The following is a 24,543-nucleotide window of genomic DNA, read 5'->3' as shown; positions in this document are numbered from 1 at the left end:
TAGAGTGCTAAAATGGAAAATTGGAACTGAATTATCTGAAGAAACAGTGGAAATGGGTGGAAGGTTATTGCAGGCTTGAGAACATTTTTTAAATGTGCTAACAATGTAGTATTCATTGATAATCACATAAGCTTTATACCAGAATCTATAGAAGGAAGTAGTTGTAGGGAAGRCATGAAAGAGGTTAAGCTAATGTTGATATTAAAATGGAAATTTGAAAATACTATTCATATGAAATAGGAAAAGAAAATGGAGAATAGGAGATCATGTCTTGATTTAAGAGTATCAGAATTTCCACTGAGTCTTATTTTGTTATAGGGAATATTATGAAAAAAAATAAGATTTTGCAAACAGAATTTAACTCTTAAAATGTACAAAAGGAGAAAAGTGTGAAAAGTATGTGGAGTGCTTTTTAAACCCCAACAAATTAAAGCTAGATAGCAGAGCATTTTGTGTTTTTCATACCAGTCTCATTTTATAAATTGTGTCACTGTACCATACTTCAGACTGAGATTAGAGAATTCATTCTTACATTAGAGAGTTCTCTTTAATAAAGCAAATACTTTAAGAGCATAAGTGACACAGTGTGCTTGGAATCTGATTATATTGGGAAGAGGCTTCTGGTTCTTTCATTAAAACTTGTATATTTAACAGGAATTAGCAAGAGGCTGCTCAATAGAGGAGCAGTATGACTGTTTGAAGGTAGAAACCCTTCTTCTGGTAGGAACAATTTGCAAAGATTGGTAGAAGATTTTTTGTTAAATTCGGTTATCTTAAGTACCTTAAAGATGATGTTTTATTGTTAAGTGATATCAGATTGGATAGGGGAAAGAAAAAACGCCATGAAATACACTTGTACAGTTCACAGTGTATAAGGTGCTAACCTCAGCACAAAGCTGTGTTGTGCATATGTAATATCACTGTTAAACAATTGTAATTGTGGGCTAATCTTGAAAAGGTCAGTCAATGTCCTGTCTATTTCTAGCTCCATATTACTTTCCTTTCTGTTGCAATGGGCCTTGTGATTTTTCAGTTGAGATTATATCAGTTGGATTTGATACAGCAGAAAACTATTTATTTGTTGGATTTCTTTGGAAGGTTAGTTTTCTGTCATGTTAGTTCACTGAGCCAACTCATCCTGCGCTCATACAATTGATAGCTGTGACACAAAGAACGTTGCAGGAACGTGACAGGATTTGGAAGAAGAGTAGAGGACCACTCCTCTAGGCAGCTGCATACAGTTACCCTAGAAYGGAAATAACATTCAAAACATACATTAATTTTACATTTCATAGAATCATAGAATCAKYAAGGTTGGAAGGGACCTCTGGAGATCATCYAGTTCAACCTCCCCRCTCAGCATGGTCACCTAGAGCATGTTAGATAGGGTTGCATCCAGGTGGGCCTTGAAKRTCTCCAGAGAAGGAGACTCCACAACCTCTCTGGGCAACCTGTGCCAGTGCTCCGTCACTCTCACAGGGAAGAAATTCCCCCTCACGGTCAGGTGGAACTTCCTGTGCTTCAATTTCTGCCCGTTGCCTGATGTAATATGTCTGATTGATGTTCTTCAAAGTCATTACATTATCCTTTTTTTTTTCCTCATAAAATCTAATTTTATTTGGGTTTAGATAATATGCTGTAATTCTTTTWAACTATTATAGGAGGCATAACTAGAGAAGAACAACTTAATATTAAGCTGTAGTTTGATAGCTGTCTGAATGGGGTTAAATGTATTGTATGAATGGGATTAAACACATTGCACTGGTCTTAGTGGCCCAGAAGACAGTGTCGCAACCTATCATTCGTTCATGACTTCTTCAAAATTAGATAAAATGAGATTAAACAAGAATACTGAATTACTTCACATCTCTTTTATTCCATGTATACATGTATTCTGTATTTCRTTCGAATCCCAAACTCAGAGGTGGAAACTACTACACCTGGAAAGAGGCATTTGTGTTAGCTATGGCCTCCAAGGCCATCTTCTTCTGAGCTCCTGCTTTGCTCAGATGTGTTATGCTGCTAGGTTTACTCATGTATCTGAAGTACTGAGCTAGAAATGCACTGAGAGCTAGGATTCAGGAGCCATACCTCTCTTGAGATTTTGTATCTACCAAGCTGACACTGGCACTTCTGTGTGTTCTTCAAATCTGCCCCTATGCTCTCTTTGGTTACTGGTGCCCATTTTAAGCAATGATGGGATGGGGATTGCAAGAACAAAACTATCAGTTAAGCAGCAGCAAGTCACCATGTAAACATACCATTCATTCAAGAATTATTAGAGAATTACAGTGAAAAGGTAATCAGTCTGTAAGGAATGCATGCATTTTTTCRTTGAAAGTTGTTTGTAGTAGAAGTAATAAAACTATCAGAGCAAATATTGCATTTTTTTTTTTTTTTTGAAGAGGGAAACTGCAGACTAGTGAGCCTTATCCCTACATCACTTAGCGGGACAGATAATTACTTTTTTCTTTAGTGAGTTTGCACTTTCAACACTCCAAGCTTTTGTCAGCTTTTTCTACTCATCCTTCGTATTCAGCTGAAGCTGACACAAGACTGGYGACACTGAAACATGCAATCTCTCCTGCCTTCTTTTCCCTTCTATTATCCGTGCGTACTTGTCTGCAACTTCTGTCAGTGCTGGCATGTGTGGAGAGTTGAATTAGTTCAATGACCCGTCTGCAAACAAGGTTTTCTTTGTTGTTGTTGTTTGCATGGTTAGCTTTCAGTTGGATCACTTTGGACAGACTCACTGTGTGGCTGCATAAGTGCTTGTGTTGGTACAGGGACTTGGCAGGACCAGGTGTTTGATAAGGGTGAGGCTTTCCTTTCAATGTCAATATAGCTTTAAATTAGCTTAAATCATAAAACTGCTCTCTGAGAAACTAAGTCACAAAATAGTGRAGCTCAGGTCTTTGACTCAATCATAAAGAAGAAAGCTGTGCCAGTTAAGATACCCCCTTTTGACCCAGTTGTCTGCCTCTTCTTGGGTATTACCACTCCAGTGACAGTTTGCCAAAGCGTATGTGTGCCTGCACCGCATCTTGCTGTGCATCACAGCCCTGTGGACTCATGCAAACCAAACTCCCTTGGGTTTTAAAGCCAATATGCTGAACTGTGAGTGGCAGCAGCTGAGATATGTTTGTGTGTGTGTCGCCAACGCTGCTGTGGGGACAGAAAACTCCTGCAAAAGGGGAGGGAAGATACCTGAGAGTGGTAATGTGGATTGCCTCAATGAGATTTGTCTGAACTTGTCTTAGTTTCTTAGTTTACAAACTGACTGATTTATTTTCTGCATGGAAAAGTGAAATAGCTGTCTGCTACTTGTTATATTAATGATCCAGAGAAGTGGATAAATAGTGCAGTTGATAGAAGTATTTCAATTAGTCAAGACTAGAGAAAACTCTGGAGAACTTTGGAGAAACCTCACAGAAATTGCTAACTGATCTTTAGGACTCTAAAAGAAAATTATTTGTTGTTATATATGAAGTAACTTGTAGTGCAAAGAGCAATTACAGTATTCATGCATGCTGCTGAGTGAATTATCTGTAAGATCTCTGGAAAAAGACGAAGATACTGCTACAGGGAACTGATTTGAAAATGATTGTTCAGTAACATTATTTATCTGAAAAGCAGACAGAATATTAGTATGTGTAAAGAATGAAATAAAAAAGTAGAATTATCATAATGCTAATAAATAAGTTGAATCCATCTTCATTAGAAGATTTTAGAGGGATAGTGTAGTGGTTATCACATCTGCTTTACACGCTGAAGGTCCTAGTTCAAGCCCCAGTGGAACCAGCACCAGGAAATCTTTAGGGGGTTGGACTAGATGATCTCCAGAGGTGCCTTCCAACCTTACTGATTATGTGATTTTTGTACTTCTCATTGTACAAATCCAAATGAAAGATAACAGAAATAGGAAGGATCCTATAACTGTAGGATAATTTATTGAACACATAAAATGATTTCCATATGAAGCAATATTCAAAAAGCAGGGACAAGTTCTGTATCTGCTGATTTTAGTAGTTGTTTCTTATGTGAGTACTCTGAGTGATCTAAGTGTAACTGCTTAGCAGCATTTAAATAATCTCGTTTGTCAAAGCCTTGTGGTTATTTAAGATATCACTATCTCTCATCATCCTTTCACTTACATCATTTTCCTCTCTGCTCTCACTCTCTTGATGTCACAGCTTATGCTAGTGTTTAATGCCTATTTGAGCTAATAATCTGGACTTTGCACTGCATGATGTTCTTCCCTCTAGGCAGACCTTGAGAATATGGGCACGTGCTAATGTTTAAAGCTGCAGTGAGCTAAATATTTTAGTTAGTCACTGTGCACCTAAGAGATTTTAATGACTGAAAGAGACTTAAATGACTTGTGATAATAATTCTCTGTATTCCTGTTGTCCAAAAAATATGTGGTAGGGTTTTTTTTATATCATTTTAAAGAGCAATCTGTTCCTCAGCTTCCACCAGAAAACCCTGCAATAACTAGTAGGAATTTTATAACTTGGAATGGAAAGGTTCATGGATGTATTTTTAAACAATTTATAATTTCTGCAGTTCAGTCCTGTCATACTCAGCCGTTATGTAAACATTTCTGACATGCATTTTTTGCTCACTATACAGTCACTGTGTATAAATTTTACATGTGGTTGAACATACGGATCCTCATATCRCCCCGATACCCCCAATTTCCTCCTGTATTTTCTGTGCCTCATCCACTTGAGTGACCGCAGCTCCCTGCCATGTCTGGTAGAAAATCTCTATATGACATACCTGCACGTTGTTCCTGTGCTTCCTAAACTGTCCCCTGCACGTGCCCTGGAATCCCCTCTGGGCCCACAGAACTCTCCCACGGTACCCTCAGTTTTCGTGGCCCCAGGAATCTCCCCCAGTTGCCTAGCTGTTCCTCACCTGCGTTCGAACTGCTGGCTGGGGAGAACTGTCACTTACCAGCTGTCAGCAAGCTGAGTGGCTACAGCGACTAAGCTAGCTCTGCCTTTCCCTCTGCGGAGACATGTATAAGGGATCTTTCCTTTTCCTCGATGGCAGTTCTCTTTAAACATTTAAGAACTTAACCGAATTTGAGACTTCAGTGGCTCTGTCATAATTGTCTGAGATTGACCTGCAGGTTTAGAAATTATTTGGAGGGACAGGCCCATAGCATGAGCTCAGAAATCTTGGGGTTTCAGGGTGAGGGGGGATTGTTTTGTTTTGGAAACCAAATTAAAACACAGGCAAAATGGAACAGGAATGCTCTCTGAGGCTGTGCAGCAATGTTACTGAGCTGAGGCCTGTTAGTTCTTGTGTTTTATCTATTTTTATAGCCAACAAGATCAAGAATATTAGTTAATCTTTCTGATATCTCCTACAGTTGTTAAATGCTATTGTAATTGCCTAAAGAGAATAGTTGCTTTCAAAATTGATGTATTCTTTCTCCAGGTATTTATTCTATAAGAACTGATGTTTTAAGTAAAACATTCATTATGTTGAATAGGTCATATATTTTAATTAGTGTTCTATTATATCATACAATGCAGAGCAAAGGAAATCACACTATATCTGCAAGGATAAATACAAAGTTTGCCTAAATTTACTGATAGTTAATATTGATTTAGACATCTGCAGTGGTTGATTCTGATRCACCACTTAGATTTAGTAGGCAGATAGCAGATCCAAATTTCAGACTGCTAAAAGCTGTAGTATAGCATTACAGGATTGCCTTTTTTTTCCAGATACCCATGTGACAATTGAGTAGATTCCTTCTCCTGTGGTTTGTAGTTTGGACAAAGGAGTTGAGCTATACATAAAATTACTTTTTTTTTATTTTATAAAAAATTCCTTAAAGTATAAAACAGATATATTTTTCACATACATGTCTTCTTTTATAGATATTGAAGGCAGGAATTTTAGAATTGATATGAAAGGTTGGCTGAAGATGCATGCTTTTAAGATAATGCATTTCTTTGGAAAAAAATAATTCAGGCTATGCTTTAAATTTTCCTTCAATATCATTGAGAGAAGTTATTTTACTTGAAAAGATAATGTCTTTTTCCTCCTTAACAGGCATTTCCTGCCTTAACAGACATTCTCTGTTAAGATAGTATCTGAATCTGGCAGCATCACTATATAAAATCAAAGTGATTAATAGATCAGTTAATTAACATTAACACTTTTGTCTTTAAGCAAATACACACAGTATGTATCACATGTGCTTCTAAGTATGTTAATAAATCATTTATTTCAGGAGTACCATCTATAGATCTAGAAAGTGTTATATATGTTCTTGATATCTGTACTGCATGTTGAGTATGAAGTTTTAAACAGACCCCCTTATAATGTTAGTTTTTAAATATACTATCAACTTTTATGTCATTTACTGCATATTAGGAGTTTTTCCATTATCTAACAAGTATGCAAATGAATATCTAGGCAACTCTTTAGTTTTGTTAATCTGTCATTTCTCAAATTCAGAACAGTTTTTGGATTCCTACTGTACCCAAAAGCAAAACTTTAAAAGCAAGAAGGCATTTTTCTGAGAGAAGTTATATGCTATAAACTAATCTAACGATGCTTTGAGGACCTGTTGAGTGTTTGGAATTGACAGTACTTGACGTGGCAGGTGCGATACCCACATTCACACCTTGTGTTTTGAGAAAGTGGAATGCATGTTACAGGGGTTCATAATGAATAGATGGCAGGACTTTAGACAAAAACTTAGTAGTTAAGAGTCATAGTGTTAAATGAAAGTGAATTTTGGTAGTAGATAATGAAGATTGTACGGCTCCAGAAGTTAGACCTTGCTATCTGTTGTATGCYACTAATAGATTATACAGTTCTGTTTATTACAGGAGAGATGTGACTTTCTCTGGTTGATATTCAAGTTTCAGTCTTGTCAACAGAATGTATTTCAAAACCATCAGCGTCTCTTAAAAATACCTGTTTCAAATACTGAAATCAATACTCTCATTCATAACATGCAATGTAATCCCGTAGTGTTTTCTGTTGCAAATTATTGACCTGTAGATGGGACAGTCCACTTTAAAATGTAAAGCAAAAATACTACTAGACCAACCAGTGAAGGATATTTCAGATTAACAGTATTCATTTCTGTACTTGGAACATTTATGTGAATGGTTTACAGTATGACAGGAATCTGTAGGACAGATGCAGTGCTATATTGAAAACACTGAAAAATTTGGGTCATGTAGGAGTCGTGAAAAGAGACATTAGGGAAAGATGTTCCTTTATGTGAGGTCAGCCAGAAGACTAGACTAAATGTCCCATGCCTGTTGATATTCTGTCAGCTGGATCTGGTTCATCCTTCATTCACAAGCCTGTTTAGGAGGCCTTTGATATTTATGAGATTGGGAAGAGTCCTATATGGCCTCTTTGCTCTACCAGTCATCTGTTAGAACCTTTCTGAGACCTAAACGCTTATATGGTTGAGCTCATGATACCACTTGGGTGGCATTAAGAGAAATCATACAAGGACAAGCTCAGATAAAGCTCCCCAGAATAACTACTTATGTCTGATTCCTTTTACTAATTTTAATTTTATTCAGTTGTGTGTAACTGGGATAATACTTTTTTCCATTGCTTCATCTATATGATTATATTCAGAGTCTAGGAATTTTGATATTAGGGACTGCCTCACTACATGTGCTATATGAGGCCTCAGTGGGGACCTCCATATGCCATTCTAATACTAAATTTGATTTATTGGACCCATTGATGTTTTCTGTTAAGTTTGTTGTTTGATGGATGAGTCAAGCCACATTGATTAGTGCAATTCAAAAACAATATGTTCTTTTTAACCAGACATGAAATTTAATTATCCCTTAGAGTTATTTTATTGGTACACAACCATGTGCAACTGTTATCCTGGGCATAGTCATAGGCAAATAAAAGATTTCAATATGTGTATGAGAGTATTGTCTGGTTGATTTCTGAAGAGGCCAAACCTTTGAGTCTTCTTCAAGATAATTAGTTGTAAGGATTCTTCACAAGTGTACATCCATAGGTAGTACTTTTACGGGTATTTAATGCTCTATTGCTAAGCTAGGCTCTCCTGGAGAAAGGTGCATATGGCAGTCACCACTCTGAGATTTTTGAGGAATTCTTTTTTACTTTGAGTCTAGATAGTATAAGAACAAATTTGCATTTTGATAAGCCTTAAAGCAAGCATACTGTGCACCTAACAGTCAGGTTTCTATGCAGGTCTTAATAGAGAGGGTTTTTTTTCCATCTTGATGCCAGACCTCTGTTTGGATAAGTACTAAGGATCTGCAAATCAGGTTCTGTGAAGCAAATATTTTGAGCAGGTAGGGTAGTAACTCCTCTTTCTCTGCAAGCCTCATTTCTGCAGGCCCTTCTCAGCTGAGTTTTAGTGACAAAAAGGAGTGAGCTTACACTAGGATTTTCAGAGCACATATTTCTAATAGAATTTGGCAGTTCAAGGGCTAAAGAACCATTTTAATCTTTTGTACCCACCCAGTCTCTATACAAATGTAAATATGTCTGTCTTTAACAATTTGCCAAGAAATGTGGTTTTAATTTGTTAGCAGCAATCCCACTCCCTGCAGCTCTTTCAGAGTCAAGTCGCAAGTTGGGCGGTGCTTTGACGTTTTTTTCTGTCGTGGTGTCATTGTTTATATGAAGTCTGCCTCTGCTGTCCCCCTTTTTATGCCTGGAATATTTTTCTTTAATTATTTCTCTGCCTAAAAGGAATTTGGGATTACTAGACAGGATGAGAGCAGATTAGCTTTTTTTTTTCTTTCTCTAACAAGTCCTGAAGTTCCCATAGGAAATAAAGAGTATTCCCAAAACAGACAGTATTTCTTATTTTTTTAATTAACTAAAATTATTAAGTTTAATAAAATAAAGGAAGTATCACCAATAATGGCTGATCATCTTAGTAGTGTATGCAGTGCCCATTGTTGTTATTTGTGACTCTTTTTGCCTTTTATTGTGGACTTATTCCAGCCTTAGGGAGTTTACATCACTCTAATAGCAAAAGGCTCTCTGGTTCCCACAGAGTCTTTCAAAGACTGACTCATATGCCTTATGTTAATTGTTCAGCTCTCAAAATACAGCACTTACAGGGTGTGGTTCCAAGGGGAAAATCTACTGTACTTAGAGGGCATGTTCAGAAGTGTTTCACATATAAATCATTTTGATTTTTTATTTTGTTAATGTCTTAACCCTTTTCTGTCACTGCTTGATGGGATAAGTTACTTGAGAACGAAATAAAAGATTCAAGGTGAGGTAGAAAGTGAATGTGTTTGCCATTTGGCTGGGAACTGTTTCACTTCCAGTCTGACTCAGTTCACATGTGAAATGACTTTGTCATCTTTGCCTGTCTTTGGGGTCTGCTCTTCACACCCTAATAGCACTTTGCATTCCAGACAATACTCATTCGCTGTTCGTAACAGAATACAAGTTAGAACTGAGGTTTATGGCTTACCTACAGCAGTTAGTACGTGTGGACAGTTCTTGTCCATGAGCCTCCTTTGTCTGCATTGGCACGCTCAGGTTTTACACAGAGTGTTACTTTGCACACGTTGCTTACCACGTCTAGAAGAAATGCCTTAGTGGACCGGGGGTGGGGGTGGGGGTGTCTATCACAGTCTGCCTTCTTGATGAGCTTGTTGATGAGCTGAGGACTGGAAAAGATTTAATATAAATAGCCTTCTCAGTTATTGTAAAGCAGACTAAGAAAAGTTCAAATGCTACTTTTTACGGCTAAATAAGACGGCTTGCCAACTGTTTTGATAGCAAATTATTGTGTAAGATCTTCAGTCTAAGTTGTGGGACTGTAACTGGAAATCAGAATATTTCCTACTGACTTTGAAGTTAAGAGTCTGTGCCTCTTTTAAAAGCTTTTCGGTATCATAATAATATTCCTTTTAATAGTTTACAAAAATATATTAAGTCAAGTTAGGGGAGTTCATCCCTCAAACAAGTTGATTTTTGAGATTGAAATCACACTGCATGTATGTCTTCTGTGTTGTGTGCATACTGTAAACACATGTATTGCAACAGCAGTGCACAGAACTTCATGAATCTATTAATACACACAAAAAAGTTTGCATAACTTGCATCTGAAACAGAGGCTCAAAACATCTGCAGTTTTTTAAACTGTCAAAATGCCCTGTTTCTTTGCCAGACTACTCTCCTTCTCCTTAACAAAACAGGAAGTTGTTTTTACTGGGTCATTCTCTTGGGAAGAGAAGTAGGGTTTACCTCCTCTCCTTTAGAAAAATAGCAGGGTTTAATTCCCCTTAAGTGAAAGGTTCTCAAGTTGTGTTCCAGCTAGTGGTCATGCACGTGCTTAGCCTTGTGCCTCCACAGTCGCTCTTGGCTTTCTTCGGTTCTTCTGTTTTGCCCAGCTCTGGCGTGCTGCGTTCACAATGTTTAGCAGGCAGTAGTACATATGAGTATTCGCTATGTTTGATGAGCCCCAATCAGAAGTTGCATCGTCCAGGCTGATGAAGAAAAATACTGTCAAAGAAAAGAAGATGCACAAAGCCTCTTCTCTTCTTGGCTTTGTGACATTTTTTTCTCTCCATAGCCTCAGAGATCGTATTTATTTGAAGTATATGGTAGTTAATAGTGAAGTCAGCAAATGGCCCTCTCTCACTGAGATTGTTTCATCGTGAAAGGAAATGCGCACAGTTTGAAGAAAAAGAGCATTTTCCTTCCCTCCTCCCCTCCCCAGTCTCATATTATATAAAACCATAGTACTGCTGTTAGTTGAGACCAGAAAGAATTCCCCTGTTGTCCTGTAGTAGCCAACCGCTACAAGCTGTGAGCGTCCGAATGTTATTATTAAAACTTTTAACCCTTGCCTTCTTAAATGAGCAAGTAATACTCTGTATATTTTTTGTAAGTATAGAAAATTATGGGAATTCTTTTGAGAATAAGTCTATAGACCACTGCGCCAGTCAGTCTCTTCAGAAAAAACTGACAAAAATGCTCCTGTCTGCAACAGAGATTCCTGGCATTTGTCACAGTTTGAGCCACAAAGATGTCAAATATTTGCCAACAGTTTCCTCAGATGGTTTGGAAAGCTACATCCTTTACATTGCAGTCTTGTTTGTTTGTGGTATATTTTAGCATATGAAATATGTTCATTGGTAGTCTGAAAGGGGAGTAAACTGACTACAAACTCCCAGACTTTATAAGATTCAAAATAATTTAGTTCTTAGCTGTTTGTCTTAGACTACTCACATCAATGTAATAAAGAATATCTGTAAGCCTTAGTAGTACAAATGGAGTTCTGTGTTGAACAATCATACCTTAATGTGTCATGTTTTATACCTATGTTTTCTTTTGGAGCAGAAAGAAGAACTTTCCAATGGGACATCTGAATATTTTACTGAATCTGCTGAGAACAAAAAGCTTAAGATTAGTCTGACTCAACAGATAAAGCAAGACATCTTGAGAGAAATGTATGTTATTCTTGTTTCTGAGATGTTAAATTTATAATGTGACAAAATATGAGTAAATAGAATCCAGTGTATGTAATGAAATATCAAATAATATGAACTCTTATATAAAAGATTATATTTTATTGTTAAGAGACTCATACCATACTGTGGATAAGCACATAAAATGCTCTTTGTTATTTTGTAGGGCATGAAAAAAGCTACTGCAACCCACATAAACTATCTCACATAGCAGTAGGCAGAATCAAACCAGGGTTTTTTCTTGAATGAAGCTCTAAGCCAAAATAAATACATATGATGTTTGAATCTGCTAAAAAAAAAAAAAAAAAACCACTTTGCAAATTTTTTTTTCATTTTGAGAGTCTACAATTTACCACAATATTAATCAGGATCTTTGGCTACAACTAAAGAGCACCCTGTACAGCTACATAGCACAGTGGATAAGGAAGATTAGTTGGTCAGCTGAACATTTCAGTGGTCCTGTGCTGTATCACTATGCCGTTCTTACTTGCATGAGCTGCCAGTAGCCCAAAATGTTTACTGTGGAATTAGGGGATTGCTGTGAACCCTGGCAACATTTGTTTTAGCCCACGTTGTTTCATGTGCTGTCTTTAGAAGTGAGATTAGATTTGGAGCTACTATTCCAGCTCTTGGAAGGACTCCCTTTTCTGAAATTTAGATACACAGACTGCAGACTGATGGCATCACCAGAGCTACAGAAAGCAGTCTCAGCATGGGAGAAGCTATGCTATAGTCTTCAGACTTCAAATCTTACATAAGCAGCTACCATACTTGTATGTGAAGTTCATCTTATAGCCTATGTGAAGTTGAGATTTGTAGGTAATATACACTATTGAAGAGTTTTTATGTACTAACACTCCATCATGACTTGTGATTTCATTTTCCTGTATAATTCCTTTAAAATATTATCTATTTGTGTTACCTAAGTCCTTCCCAGATGAGCAGGCTTGATATTAGATGAGTAGTGGTTAACTTTAAAGTAATGCTTTGAAATGTCCTGGGAAAAATTCCAGAGGAACATTCTAAACTAGAGATTAGAAACTCTCATAAATAGACACACACACACTGTATCTTCCTGCCTGCCCCCTTCTATTCTTTAGATATGCATAATGGATATGAATATATGGGAATGGTTTGAAATCGTTCAGACACTCTTGAAACATTATTTTATCTGCTAATTTGGGAAGGAATTCAATGTACTTATGCAGTGTTGACCTTCAACATCTGTAATGAATCCAATTCTGTCTCTTGGAGTAGAATGTGAGCTCCTTTATGGCTTAGTTATTAATAAATAGAGTTCCCCTAATGCAGTGGAATATCAGATGGATAACACTTGGTATTATCCACACTAGACAAACATTGCTACTTGTCAGGTGATACACATTTTTTTTTCCACATTCAGAAAGAGAATTGCTTTACTGGTCTTTGAGAGTTTGCAAAAAGGGCAGATTGAGGCAGTAAAGATTCCTTTTTATTTAAAACAACATCCTTTTTTATTGCAGTGTGAAAAGGACAAAAACAAGGAAAAGTAGTGTGAGCAAGCCTCAAACCAGCAAGGACTCCAAGAAAGTGTATCTTGGCTCAGTGGACTCACAGAAAGAGAACAGAAAGAATGACTGTCGAACTTCTCCCAATCCTCCATCTGAATTAAAATGTAGAAGTACAGGACAACTAAAGGATTGCGTAAATACATCTGAGAACAACTTAAAGCTTCCTGTTTCAGAGTTAGAAAATGATGTTAATCAGAGACAACCAGATGATGCTAGCAGCCAGCGAAAACCTCACTCTGTGGAGTGGTTAAAAATGAGACTTTTAAGCAAGAACCCTTCTTGTAGCTATGAGTCAGCACAGCTAGATCCAAAAGAAAGTCAAAAAGTGACTAAAACGCAGGCTCAGCAGAAGAGTTGTGGCTCAGAAGAAAAGTTAGAACATTCCAAAAAAGTATTTTATGAAGAGGCTTCTTTAATTCCTAGCAGTACAGAAATGAGCAAGAGCAATGATGACTGTTCAGGTCCATTCTTGGAGGAGAAGACCCCATTTAATTTGTTTTCTAAACTAGACTCAGGAAAGAGGATATCTGATGAAGAGTCACTTACTTTGGGAAAAAAACTCTCCAGACCTCTTCTTGTGGGGAACAATCTAGGGCAGACAAACAAAAATGAGCCAGACACAACCATTGATGAATTCTCCCTGATGCCTTCATCATCTCATTTTAAACTGCTGTCTATGTCTCCAGAGAAGCTTATCCCAAAAAGAAAAAAAGAGGTTGAAGATGGTTTTAGAAAGTTAAAACTGCGAAGGCTTAAGAAGTCATGATAGTGTCTTAAATATTACCTTGATGGTATGGAGCAACAGCCAGATTTGTATTCAGAAAACATATATAAAAAGTAGGAAGTGATTCAAAAATCATGAAAAGCAGTAAAAATGCAAGAAGTCTGAATTACATAAACCTTTAAAGCAAATTTAGTAATTAAACAGCTCTGTGATTTGGAACGGCAATTAAGATAATTCTGATAAGTTTTTTTGGTATTAAGACATGTAAATATTGTACAATATGTAATATTTATAGAAAGAAATTTCTTAAAATAATTTACTAAGCAAAATTTCTGATGGTTGTATTATTTGGCACTATATAAAACTTGGTATCAGCTGGTGGCAGCAAAAGTTAAAACCACTTACATGAGCCAGTTACAACTATAACTTCCAGTTTTTGCTTGTTTCTAAACATATACTTGTTTATATTAGTTGAAATTAATTGTTTCTGTTTCTGTGTTAGAAAGTTCATACTTTTTTCATGCGATCTTTACAACAGTAAAACAAATTCAGGTTATTTTAAATAAATCTTCATCCACCATTTAATATTGCTTATATTAAGGCAATTATATCAAGGCTAATATTTTCAGTAGGGTTTCAAAATAGATAGTTTGTGCTTTGCGATTTTGTTATTTATAAGTATTTCTAACATGAACTGTGGATACAAGTGATCATGTGTTCTCTGTTTGGAAAAATTAAGATAAGTTTTATATTTGCAGTCACCTGCATGTGCAAACGTTGCTATTGTGAAAAAATCATACATAAACATGCATGTAATTGTATTCCTGCATGCGTATTTCAAAATCAAGCCCTTTTTCTGTACAAACAACATACTGTAATGTCTGTTTTTTTCAAGTGTTAGCGATACCTGACTCATTTGTTATTTTGAGATAGAGTTAATTAATTTTTAATTGTACAGCACTTCGTAGTACTGCGTTTGTAAATTGTATGCTAAGGTGCTAAGGAAATGTAACTTCTTACTTCATGTTTATCTTTTTAAAGAGATAAAATAAAATTACAAGCAATTTCCTTTTGATCATTCTCTGAAAATCAATGTGAGCACAGAAATTTTGTGTGAAGCAAGTTTTGCAAAGTCTTACTGACATACAGTCACTACTATAGATATCCTTGCTTAGTTTAATAGAAAGATTCACATAAGCATTAGAGTTAATAGTAAGTTTAGTATAAGTCCTTATGAGAGATAGTAACCCGCCAGTTGACAGCAAGACTGTTAGTTGAATAGCATCTTCACTGCTATAAATAACTTCCAGTTTTTCCTATGGATGAAAATTCTTCATGCCCACTACAAGATGCTTTTTCTCTTTTTCTTACAGTCTGTTTGCATGGTGTTTCTGACAGTGTTTTGCAATAAGGTTGTTAATGCCTTACCAGTCTTCAGGCCTGCAAAAAGGTCTTTCCTGGGAACAAGCAAACCAAAGCTGCAAATGAACATGGGTTTGGAAGAATAGTTTAAGGTATGTTTTTTGCTATCTTTTGTATGTTTAAGGTATGTTTTTTGTTATCATTCATATTTTTTTTTGATAAAAACTGATACAACCATATAGTCTAGACTACAGCTGTAAATTTCCATTTTTTCTACTTTGTTTTTGCTTGAATCCTTATGAGTTTTCTATTATGATTTTGAGTATAACACAGATGATACTTGCAGGAGAGATTCAGACAATTACCCTGTGACAGACATATGTTGAGTTTAGAAAATCATTTCAGTTTCTTCTTTTCATTTTATTCTGGAGAGTAAAAAGATCTTATTATTGCTTTTCTGAACTGGCAAACACAGTAATAGTACCTGTGAAAACTGTGGACAGGCCTGAGCAGTACAGCCCAGACTACTACAGCTTACAGTTTTCTGTAAATTCTGAAGCTTCCCTTCCTCTTGCTCTTCTCTTCTCCAAATCAAATTAATTCAAGTATTAGAAATTGTAATTCTAACCAAAGATATCATGTGTGATCCCATAATATTACTGTTATACATAATTTAACCATAAGGTTACAATTTAGTTTTAATCATCTTAACTAAATAACATATGCAAGTACGCATCTTTACAAATAAATGTTATCATACATTTAGAAAGAGCTTGGGTAGCTTATTTTTGTTTAGCTAGGAACACTTGATTCTGCCTTTACGATCTTTTGCTAGGCTACAGTGCCATTTCTTAGCATTTTACTGATAACATAGGAACATCCCCCTTTTAAAATAGCCATCTTGTGACAAGTAACAATAAGAATTGTAGGGCTAGATTATGTAAAAGTGTTAGAGGCATACAGATTCAGAAGGATTGCAACTGGACTTTTTCCAAAGTGCATAGTTTCCTCGCTCCTATTGTAATTAGTGTGTTGTTAGCCTCCTCGACTCCTTTGAAAGACCCACTGTCTAGCACGCTTTCTGTGCTAGCTGCATATTTAGAGACCCATTACTTTGAAAAATTGTCTCCCAGGTCCTCTCTCTCAGAAATACAGTTATTCAGGGAAAAGCTTTGAATTCATGATCCTTTCTGGTTTTAGCTGGTGCTGCTGCCCAAAATTGTTCTTTCTCTGTACAGCAGGACTATTATAAAAAATTTCCTTTTGCAAACTTTAACAATATTTTATGTGATTCTATGACATCCTGACTGTATTGTTACCATATGTTTCTATTATCTTTGTACTTTATCCCTAAGGTCTTCTCTTCAGTCTTTGGGGTTTTTTTTATCTACAGTCCACCTACATCCAGATCCCTGACAGTTGTGTGTGGTCTGAGATGCGCTTGATTCACAAACCTAATTTCCCAAATCAGGTTTAGGAATAGAAAAGAAAAAATGTCTGCAAACTGAGCCTGAGTAATGTAAAGCAAGCCCTGTATTGTGTAATTCTTGGCCTTGCTTTCTATTACAAATTTGCTTTACAGCAGCATTAGCATATTTTTCTGCTAAAAGTTATATTTAAGGTGCTGTTCTGAAACTGGCATTGAAGCACAGAAACGATGTCTTCTTCTTTTTTTTTTTTTTTTTTTTTCCTTTCCCCTCTGGTTTGGTTTGTTATTTTCATTTTCAGAGCTTTTTCAAGCTTCCTTGACATACATCAAGATTATGAGGAACTGACTGGCTGAAGCCAAAATGCAGAGTTCACATTGAAATATGAATATAGATTTGTCCTTAAAAAGAAGTAACTGTCTAATTCAAGCAAGCTCCCTTCCCCCCTCCCCCTTTTTTTAAAAATAAATCAGCTGGTTAATTTGGTCTGTGCTGTTTGCTGATAATGAAACAATCCTTTCCTAAGCAAACATTTTCTACATGCAGACGATCATTTTCATTATTCTTTATATCCAAGTAGTTAAAAATATTTGTTTAATGAACTTTTGTGTTTAAACACACATCAAAAGCCAGACCAGACTTTTACATATTTATTTATTAAAAGGAAGCAGCTGATGTAAAATCTCCCTTGGCCGGTGTTGATCTATTAAAAAGTTTAACTGTCGCAAGATTTATTCTGAGTAATAAACATTGTGCTAGCTCTGATATTATCTGTCAAGTTGTAGTTCTGCATACTAAGGTCTAGACCATGTATTAGCATGTTATTACCGTTGTATAGCCACATTTCAGTGTTACACTTACTTAGAAAAATTTCAAGAACACCTGTTTCTAGCAAAAAGGAAAATCTTAAGAGCCAGGACTTTTCATTGCTACAGAAACTTTTGTCCAAGCAAGGTGTTAGGAAATCTTCCTAAGAAGTTCATTTAATCAAAGTAAACTTGCTTACTTTTAACAACTCTGCATATGGGTCACATAGGTTGAGTTTCAATTGACATTTTAGTATCATCATCTTGTTGACTTTTGAATGGAAAATGATCCATTCTGTTTTAAGTGAAAATATGGAGGAAACAATTTTTTGTTTGCGTGGATAAACATGCAATTGAAATAAGAGTGATATTAGAAATGTAACTAGAATATCCCAGATTGTTTGTGTTATGAATAGTTGTCTCCTTACCTATATCATATCTAACAAAATATTTCATACTGTATTAAGACACTAATGCAGGCTTGAGCAAATGGAGTTAATAGTATCAAGTGTCTTCTAGCCAGCAGTGGGAAGTGTTGGTTGGCCTCAGAAATTAGCTTTAATAAAAGACAGTCCTCAGTTCTTTGCTTTTGGCTTTTTTGCCTCTGTAAGAAGCATTAACTAGCATCAGAAATCCTATGTGAACAAGAACGTGTGGAATGGGGGAATAGTTGCACATCTAGCCTTTCATCAAAAGGCTCTGCAAACAGCTGAACCTAGCAGGAATATGAATATGCTTATTTTGGCAGCTGGGATAGCACTGAGGGAAAGCAACTTCTTCAAGGTAATACAAGCTGGTAAAGGGACTTATACAACAAATTCTTTCATCAACGTATTTGAGTATTCCTGAACACAGTTCTCCCTTCTGTTCCCTCCTTTTTTTTCTCTCTCTCTTTTTTTTCTTTTTTTTCTTTTTTTTAATCCTCTACCAGCTAATTAAAATGGAACCTATTATTAGGGCTGTATGGCAATCAGGTGCCATTTTTACCCTAGACCCATTTTTTTTGTTTACTAATGGCTTATACTGGAAAACAGTAACAGAGTTGTGAAAATTATTTAACGCCACAGGGCATTTGAGCAATAACCTGAAAATGATCCAGGTAATTAAACTCCACTGTCCTACTTCCTTCACTGTCCATTTCAATTATTTCAGAGTTAGGAATTGTTTCCCCGAGAGAGCTGATAATGCATTTTTTGCAAGTGAGAATTTCACTTACTTATTTGCTAACCTGTTGTCAAAGTTGCATCCTTTAGCGTAGCTACGATCGTCCCCTCAAGTAATACTTCACAGGTAGGAACTATTACTCTAGCTCCATAACTGCTCTTTTGCTGCCAGAATAATTGTCTGTCTTTTTTATACATCAGCTCTTTAAAGAAAGAAAAGTGTTTTGAGCTACAATTCTAGAGATGGGCATGCTCCACTTAAATAGTAACATCTTCTCATAGTGCTAGAACAAAAAGGATAGATTTGTTTCTTCACTTGCTTGAGAAACTGGTTGAAACAATTTGCATCTCACAGAGAAGGTGCTCATTGTAAGAACTGAGTTGGATATCTGGTCTGACACCCTATCTGATAAGAGTACATCACTCCACTGCTGCCCTAGTGAACCTGGGTAAACTATCAGCTGGATGTCCTTTCAGTGGTCAAAAGACACTTCAGAACCTTCACCTTTTTCTTCCTTCACACTGAAAAATAAAATAGAATTAATAATTTTGCTATTTTACTGTTTTTTTCTTTGTTGGGAACAATACCTAACATTTTAAAAAGCTCTGGATGTACTATTAAACATCAATCAGAAAGACCTTTAGTGTCAGTATTGCAAAAGAGGAAGTTGAAAAATTCTTAAATATCAAGCATGTGTTAGAATCCTGCTTCTTAGTTTTGGAAGGGGAGAGGCAGCTTATGCAATCACTTCCATCTTCTGGGGAGGAGAAAAGCTGAATTTGGCACTTCCTTTATCAGAACTTCTCATCATCTTTGCATACACAAATAAAAAACAGTAAGCCTCTGCCTTGTGACTTCTTCCAATGGGACTCTAAAAATGGCCAAAGGAGCCCTCCAGGCCTCTGAACAGAGGCAGCGGCAAGAGGCGCTKAGCGTAATGGCTGCAGCAGCTGCACTGGGGGATGGCAGAGAAGCAGCTGAATCATGTGATGATTGTCAAAGGAGCAAGAGCAAGCGCAGCTTTGTACGTTCTGGAGCTTGGCAGAGCACTCCGCAATAACATTAACTCTTGCTATGGAAGCGTATCAGTTTGTGCAGGAGGTGGTCAAGGAAAATAGCTTCGTTGGTGAAGCTGCTGGGAGGCTGCTGGTATCGTGTTGAGGCCCAGCCTCTGTTCCTCGCTTCTAGCCTTTGCTTGCAGCCTCTAGCTGCCCTTACCTTGCGTGAAGGCAGAAGCGACCGTTCCCAAGGCTGCCTTTCCCCCGGTGCCATGACATAGCGAGTTAGGGCTGAYGTAACATGCAGGGTCAGCACCTGAGGTTCTAAGGTACCTCTGTGTGAGAAAGACAGGTCCTTTTCCTGTGGAGGTGCAGACACTTTGATGTGGCTAGATACACGCAAGATGTGACAGGTTCATTTAGCTGTAGTTATAGCACAGGAAAGTTTCCCCCCCCCCTTTTTTTTTCCTTTAGGAAAAAAACCCTTAAATATAAAACATTTTTCATTTCTTAGATGAATAAAGATCCAAAGACTAAAATACACAGTAGCAGCAAGAAACAGCTGCCAACTAAACAGAGTGTATTGTCCTGTAGCAGTAAACTAAGCCGGCAAAGTAAAATTTCCACAAAAATACATGAGCCTTGATATTTCAATTAGAAACATATAGATTTCTATTTATTTTTCTGACAATAGAAAACACCCTTTACCAACTCTCAACTTGGTGGTGGTTCTGAGCTTTGGAAGACTATTTTTGTTTTAAACTCAGAGTAAATTTTGAAGCTACAACTAACACATGAGGATGTTTTTTAAAAAATATCATCATAGCAGTTTCACAAGCTTCAGTTGCTTTGACAATTAAATGAATTATATAGGAAAAATACGCTATGTATGGAGAAACTATGCTGTAACAAGTACCTCTACATAGCCAATGTCATACTTCATTGCACTGCAAAGGCTCAAAATAAACAATGCTGTCAAAGCTTTAACAAGTTTTGACCTTTAAGGAACCCAGGTTTTGCTCTACGTTGAGTCTTTGGAGACCTAATCAGTGAATACAGAGACAAAACCATTTTAGTCTCTAATTAGAATTTACTTCAGCAGGTTGGGAAGATAGCCTGACAACTGCATGTTCCTAGAGACTAGTCCTTTTTTGTTTTTTCCTCCTCCTCCTTTCCTCCTCTGCTTAATGGAAGGCAGTCCCAGCTTTCTGCCTACAAACTCAAGTGTAAACAGCTCAGCCATTCAAGAGAGAGAGTTGGCTTATGCATCACTAAGATTGAGACTTATGGTAACAGTAGATTTCAGGAAAATGGTTAATTCAATCTTAAAAGTACAGAACTGTTCAAGTAACATCACTTTAGCTTTAAGTAGTTTTTTTTTGTTTTTTTTTGTTTTTGTTTTTTTTTTAAAAAGAGACTTGTTTATTACAGACTGAAAGAAATCTGGAAAAAAGAATAATATTAGTTGTGGGGTTTGTCTGATGAGTAATTATCGAAGTGGTCAGATGAAGCTAGTCTTGTTGACTTCCCATTCAGCAAGCAGTAAACCGAAAATTCTGATACTTCTGTTACRTAGTACATCAGGGAGAAAAGGAAAGTATTAACCCTTTCATTGCAGTGTAGTGACTAGTTAGAAATCCCACCTAAAGTGAGCTTTTGAAATAAGAAGTAATACTAAATAACTTTTTTTTGAAAGCTGTAGAAAAGTTACAAAACACAAGATCTCCTGCTTTTTTCTGTTATATAAAAAGCAARCGTTCATTGTATGGCTACTACAGCAATCTTTTTCTATGTAAAGTTCCTGTACTTACAACAAACCAAGCATAGAACAAAAGGCCTATTATCTTTCAACGCCTTGTAGTGGGTTGGCTTACAATGAAGTACAAGCAGCAGCCTGACCCTATTTTACATAATTTTGCAACTGAGTTTGTTACATACTCTTAATTGTTACTTCAGATTTATACTAATACCTTACCAAAACAAATTTGCAGCTTCATTTCATTGGAAGTGTGTGCTAAAATAAGAGTAGGCTATCTTACAGCTAACCAGTACTTCCACACACTGCCCCTCTTAAGTGGAAGAGACTACATTAGTTAAACATCAACTCATAGAATATTTTAAAMGTTCATTTTGTGCTTTACATAACACTTCTTACCCATTAGAGATCAGTATGATCTGTGGATCCTTTCCCATCCAGGTCAGCAGTTTGAATCTTGCCTAGCTACTCAGAGTTGCTAGTATCCGGTGGTAGTTCATTGGCCCATGCAAAGTAAACTAGTTGCACAATTCCAGTCACATCACAATTCTCTTAAAAATACATGAAGTCAAAAGACATGAAAAACAAACAAACAAGAAGGGGACATGCTGCTTTTAAATCCCTTCAAACTGATTCAAAATTTGATGAGAAGAGGTAGTCATRTAACAACAACAAAAAATAATAATAAAAAAACGCTCTACCTCAATCATTATAAAGTCTTGGAAGCATAAAGGGCCTCCTTCCACTGGTTTTGCACAATTAACTAGTTGGGAGTGCCTCCAAGCTCAATAATCTCCACGCTATTTTATGTTTTCATACAAAAAATTTAATAAATATTACTTTTCAAGATTTATTGCCAGGAACAACACATCAAAGATGCATTTTCATATAACACTAATATCACAATACAAGGTATCTTCATGATCTCAATGGTTAACCACTGAGATGATTATGTTTATAAGCCTTTTGATCTTAAACATTGTAATAGCACTTTGATTTCCTCACTTGTTAAGGCGGGCAGTGTGATCTATGGCAAACCTACACAGTGATCTTACTGGACATTCTACTGTTCAAGTATTCAACAACTAGCTTATTAGAATACTCCCTAAATGCAGTAGATTACAAAAAAAAAAAAAAAAAAAAAAAAAAAAAAAAGTCAAATCTACAAGTGGTTCAGTATTACATATTCATGGTGAGAGAAAAAAAAAATCAGAATTTACAAAGTAAGATTGCTGTGTTTCCAACTTCACACGCTAATTGGATATTTTAATTACATGCAACCACTCACATTTCATCTACATAAAGTTATAGCTCAGTTTTGTTCCCTTAAACTGCTTCTTAGCAGATTATCTGCCTGTCACTCTTTTTCAAGTCTAAAGCAGCAAAAATTTTTTTTTCTAGTCTAATTATCTAAACTGCCTCAGTCAGTACTTACAAATAGTCTTAAAGTGATACTATGGAAGGTGTTTCAAACATTTGACGTTGTACAAAAAACCAGCATCAAGGCATGAAAGCCCATCCTAATAAAAATAAGCTATTTTAGAACACCTTAATTTTGGCATATAGGCAACATGTAACAAGAAAATAAATTCAAAATAAAGAAGCCACAAGTTTACAATGCTATCAAAAACCTTCAACTCTAAACACATACATATAAATAAAGAGGAATGATATTTTAAGGCTCTTGATTATTAAGTTAATAAATCAAATATACACAGTGATTAATAAAAAAAGAATTATTTACATATCTATACAAACTTCTATTTTTGACACATTTTCCTCTTTAAATTCTTCATTTACCAGCAACTGCTGACAAGTTTCCCCCCACCCACCCCCAACAAAAATACAATTAAAAAAAATAAATAATAAACTTATTTTTGATAGTTGCTGTGGTTCTGAGCTGCAAAGGCACTTTCAAATACAGAACTAGTTGTACGTCACCATAAAACCAATATACAAAAAACTCAAATTCAATAAATATAAATAAAATGTATTACTCTAAAGAAACTGTATAAATTGGGACATCTGGCAAAAAAAAAGTTAACGCTAAAGAGTAATAAGGCTATGTAATACCTTATGAAACGTTTCCATGATGTATCAGCTACAGCTGAATTTACATTAGGGCACTTTTGACTAGTTTTGCATAGATGTGAAATGCAGCACTTGGTATTTCAGCCAACCACAGCAACTATCATTGCCAGTGTAAGCCAGCTTGTCAAAACTTAAATTAACACAGGGATTCTAAGTAAATAATAGCCTTAGACTCAAATATTACACAACAGTTTAAGAACTACAAGCTCCGAGTGCCTTTGTAATGATATTTAAAGGCCCTGCATGGCAGCACCCCACTGTCTGCTATACAATGTACTCCATTCGATTTAAACTTTGTGCATTTTCCAAGTCTCTGTTGTCTTGTTTGTTTGTCCAGTTCGGGTGTTTTGTAGGTGTGCTATTGGGTGGCTTTTCATCTCTGTCTACCAATGTGTACGCTGGCTGTTTGGCAAATCGGGCCTTCTGCTGGTGTTTGTCCATGTCATCTTCCTCCACTTCTGAATTGTGTGTCCTTATTTTGGCAATTTTAGAGTTTTTGCTTTCATAGTCTTTAATTGGGGCAGTATTTGCTCCATGTTTCTCAATGGGGTTTTTTATCTGATTCAGCTGCTCCCTTACATTGTTGGTAGTGTTGTCATCAGATGCTGTGTGCGTATGGCTGCTCTGCTTCCTGCGTTTTCGAATGCACCAATAAAAAACTGTCACCAGACAACAAATCCAGGCTACTGTTAAGACTGAGCTCAATAATGGCACCAAGAAATCTGGAAGAGATAAGAACAGTTAGCCCTGGTACAAATTCTAGTCAAGGATTTCCTACAAATAAAACAAATCTTAATTCTTAAGCCTAATTTATATGCAGTGGATCAGAGGGTAACATAAGTGTAGCGAAGTTAGTTCTCAGAGTGCTAACTGGTAGCCCTGGGGAAGAGATGTCTTCCTCTTTCCACAGAGTCAGTGATGGCAGGCAACAGTGCTAAAGGCCTCATTACACTGCTGTGCCGGTTTCCAGCTTAGAGGCAATGTGGCTTGGCTGTCAATAAGACGCCGTCACTGTCTGGTGCTATGTGGAAAGCTAACGGACACTCTTGACCCTGTATTTAATTCATCTGATCAGGACGGTGGCATAACCAGATAGATAAATGGAGCTTTCAGAGCCAACAAGCATGACTTTAGTTATTTTCTTCTTCATTCCCCCTCTCCCCCAACCATGAAAGGGGGGAGAAGAGT

The 24,543-nt window shown here is 36.5% G+C and overlaps 2 protein-coding genes across 7 annotated transcripts in view; one reads left to right on the top strand and one right to left on the bottom strand.

Moving 5' to 3' along the window:
- Window positions 1–17,009, top strand: part of SLX4IP (SLX4 interacting protein) — an 85,685-nt gene extending 68,676 nt beyond the window's left edge. For 4 of the 6 annotated variants that reach the window (XM_085312006.1, XM_085312023.1, XM_085311989.1 and 1 more), the window contains 2 exons: window positions 11,350–11,459; window positions 12,980–14,794. In XM_085312006.1, the coding sequence (XP_085168132.1) occupies window positions 11,350–11,459; window positions 12,980–13,793 (924 nt within the window). In that variant the 3' untranslated portion in view covers window positions 13,794–14,794. Of the gene's footprint in view, window positions 1–11,349; window positions 11,460–12,979; window positions 14,795–15,124; window positions 15,307–16,841 lie in introns of those variants that run through there. The other 2 variants (XR_014896712.1, XM_085312015.1) reach the window with 2 other exon arrangements.
- Window positions 17,010–22,067: 5,058 nt separating this feature from the next.
- The window catches only part of JAG1 (jagged canonical Notch ligand 1), a 36,793-nt gene continuing 34,317 nt past the window's right edge, over window positions 22,068–24,543 (bottom strand). The window contains exon 26 of the mRNA XM_085311962.1: window positions 22,068–24,077. Coding sequence (XP_085168088.1) covers window positions 23,620–24,077 — 458 coding nt within the window. The 3' untranslated portion in view covers window positions 22,068–23,619. The remainder of the gene's footprint in view (window positions 24,078–24,543) is intronic.

This window comes from Rhea americana, unplaced genomic scaffold (genome assembly GCF_003343005.1).
Source record: "Rhea americana isolate MKP2758 unplaced genomic scaffold, rheAme1 scaffold_109, whole genome shotgun sequence".
Lineage (NCBI taxonomy): Eukaryota > Metazoa > Chordata > Aves > Rheiformes > Rheidae > Rhea > Rhea americana.
This window is presented reverse-complemented; position numbering and strand designations above follow the sequence as displayed.